Source organism: Rhagoletis zephyria, unplaced genomic scaffold (assembly GCF_001687245.7).
Source record: "Rhagoletis zephyria isolate East Lansing unplaced genomic scaffold, Rhagoletis_zephyria_1.1 Rzeph_scaffold_13813, whole genome shotgun sequence".
Classification (NCBI taxonomy): domain Eukaryota; kingdom Metazoa; phylum Arthropoda; class Insecta; order Diptera; family Tephritidae; genus Rhagoletis; species Rhagoletis zephyria.
Genome location: NW_016170883.1, coordinates 4,998 through 7,691, shown reverse-complemented (window position 1 = coordinate 7,691; position 2,694 = coordinate 4,998). Strand labels below are relative to the sequence as shown.

General features: G+C 36.2%; 1 protein-coding gene across 1 annotated transcript; it reads right to left on the bottom strand.

Annotated features, from left to right (window-relative positions):
• Positions 1-344: 344 nt before the first annotated feature.
• On the bottom strand, positions 345-1,497 carry LOC108378316 (ecdysone-induced protein 75B, isoforms C/D-like; the record flags this gene model as incomplete). The annotated part of the gene is made up of 3 exons (XM_017634607.1): positions 1,319-1,497; positions 913-1,236; positions 345-623 (listed from the first exon to the last, which is right to left on the bottom strand). Coding segments are annotated over exons 1-3 (782 nt in total), but the record flags the coding sequence as incomplete, so codon positions are not given.
• Between the last annotated feature and the right edge of the window lie 1,197 nt (positions 1,498-2,694).

Sequence of the window (2,694 nt, the reverse complement as noted above, 5' to 3'; positions counted from 1 at the left end):
ATATGCCACATGGACTGAGTACCGTCATTGTATTTAAAAGCATTTGCATATGGCCGCGATAAGCATTAACTTAGTCATCGTTATTGATAACAATAAATTCGAGTATGCTTTAGCAAAACCGGTTGAATTGCTAATTAACAAATCTTCCGCCTCAGCAAGAGGTCAAAAAACTGATAAAGCAGTTATTCTCGTGATGTTTAATTTTTTTTTCGCAAAAATAAACTGCCATCTGTCCAAAGTGCCAGTGTGATGTCAAGTCATTAAAGCCATTTTTGCAGTTATCTCTTAAAATTTTGTAATTTAATGAAAAGTTTATTTTTGGTTTTAATTTTTTCATGTAGGACCTAAGGCTAAACAGATGTAATAAGCGATATTTACCAATATTCAATTCGGGTTCTCCTTTTACTGAGCTCGCCACTGTTGTATCCATAACTGGGTAAGATTTTATGTAATCAGGTGTCTGCGGTCTCGATTCTGTTACTTCTCGGGACACATTATTAACTCCACACATATTTTGTTGATAAACGTGTCCGTGGGTGGTGGTGTTAACATTGCATGGTTGATATGAAATGTTTTGTGAATAATTCTCATTTGACATAGTAGATGGCATAAATTCCGTTGTACTTACAACAGAGTTATTGAATTTTTATTATTGTTATTACTATGAGATATGTAAGGTGTGTGGACACTATTTTGTTGAAGATTTTTTGTTAAATGTGATGCTTGGACTACAACTGTGTTGTTATTAATGTTGCATGTTGTCTTGTTTATATATATAACATTGCTGTGAGGTATTTTGCAAGCGGATGCAGAAGGAAACGCTAAAGACCCAGAGTTTGGGGAGATATGACTGTCATTTTCAAAATTTGAGCTTATAATATCGGAGTGACAATTAGTATGCATAGAATTCACTTCATCATTCTTGGCTGCACTGTCGACAGTAGAAATGCTGTTAATGTTGGTTCGCTGGTAGTAGTAGACTTCGTTGAAGGCATCTGCGCTCCATCCACGCAGTCGATGAAAAAGTTATTTGAATGTATAGGTGAATGTCCGTTAAAGTTGTTGTCGTTTGGTTGGGAACTTCGAAGTGGAACAACATGCGATGACCTTGGTAATACTTTTGTTTGCTGATAGTAAGTGGAAGCACTAGTGTTTGGTGGCATTTTTAAAGCATTTTCTAAATGTGATCGCCCAACTACAATGTCAGATCCGGTGTAGTACTCGAAGCTGGTGATGCTTGTGTGAGCGTTGATTGCAGTGGATTTATTCTAAATGAATGGAATTGATTTTGATGTTCCGACCTTTCCTCAGGATTTACCGGAAGATATGATTGAGTGCGGATTTATTTTCACCTCCTCTGCCACAATTTAGCATAAGTTGACAATCGATCGCATCTCGAACGGATGACACTAATTGCTCCGATGTGGAAGACGACAATCGCGCACTTGCACTTTCGCTGCTAACATGACAGTCAGAACTGTCAGCAGACATAACCATTTTCATTGTGATGAAATATTTTTAAACACAACTTATGGGTTTTAATTTAACTTTTCTTAATACAAAATAGCCACGATTTTATAACTACATAATTGCAGCTAAGCTGGGGAATCGATAGACAGAATTCATTGCACTCTTTTTATATTATTTTTTATAATTCATCTGGTAAACTGCACAACACTGTTTTTAGAAAAAAATATACACAATGTCTGTAGTAAGAAAACATTCTGCGGGGGTCTTGCACACTGTTTTATATGTACTACGTATATATTTAATTGATCAGTTTACGTAAAATATGTAAATCATATTTCTCTTTAAACCATTTTTTTGTAATAAACACATATAAGCCAAAGATAAAATATATTTGAAATAAACCGATACACAACCGCACCAATGCGACCCGTTCGTCTTGAAGCGCTGTATGTCAATGAAAGGAAAAGCAGCGTTGTCGTTGGATCTTGTTTGCTTTAGTTCGGTTCGAATTGCTTTAGTTGGCATTGCAGACCGGAGCCAAATGTTGGAGTAGAGTTGAGAAGTGTCGACCCTGATGATTATGCGTCTGTTCACGTGGAGTATGCTTATGTTTGTGAGCGCGATTACCGACCCTAGTTACACTCTTGTGTGCTCTTGAAATATCGGTCTCGTTTTATTTACGTACATACCTAGCAAGAGATAATATTGTATAGAGTCGACGATTTTAACGAGAGAAGGCTGGGGTGATTAATCCAATATATAATACATGCATATGTACATAGCACAACACATACATACACATAAATGTAGGCGTCTGTTTGTATTTTTCGAATTAACAACACAACAAACGATCTTTGTACTTATTATTTTAGGTACAGAGAGACGATCGTGAGAGAGGGCTTGCATATTTTTATTTTTCGAAATATACAAGTATGCGTGTACAGGCAGATAGACATGTGTATGTATATACATGAACTTGTCATAAATAGTTGTAGCCATTCATCTGTATATATTTGTGTATGTACATTTGTATATTTGTTGGTTATAGGTACGTCAGTGTTTATAAAAAAAAAACCTATTGTTCGCGTCGACGTTTCAAAGCGCGCGTATTCACGGGCAAGAATTAGATAGGATCATTAACTCGCATTAGCGCCATCCGTATGGGGTTCAATCTGCTAAGTAATAATCTTGATCCTCTTTTTACATGATCTTGTTTTATTGTGC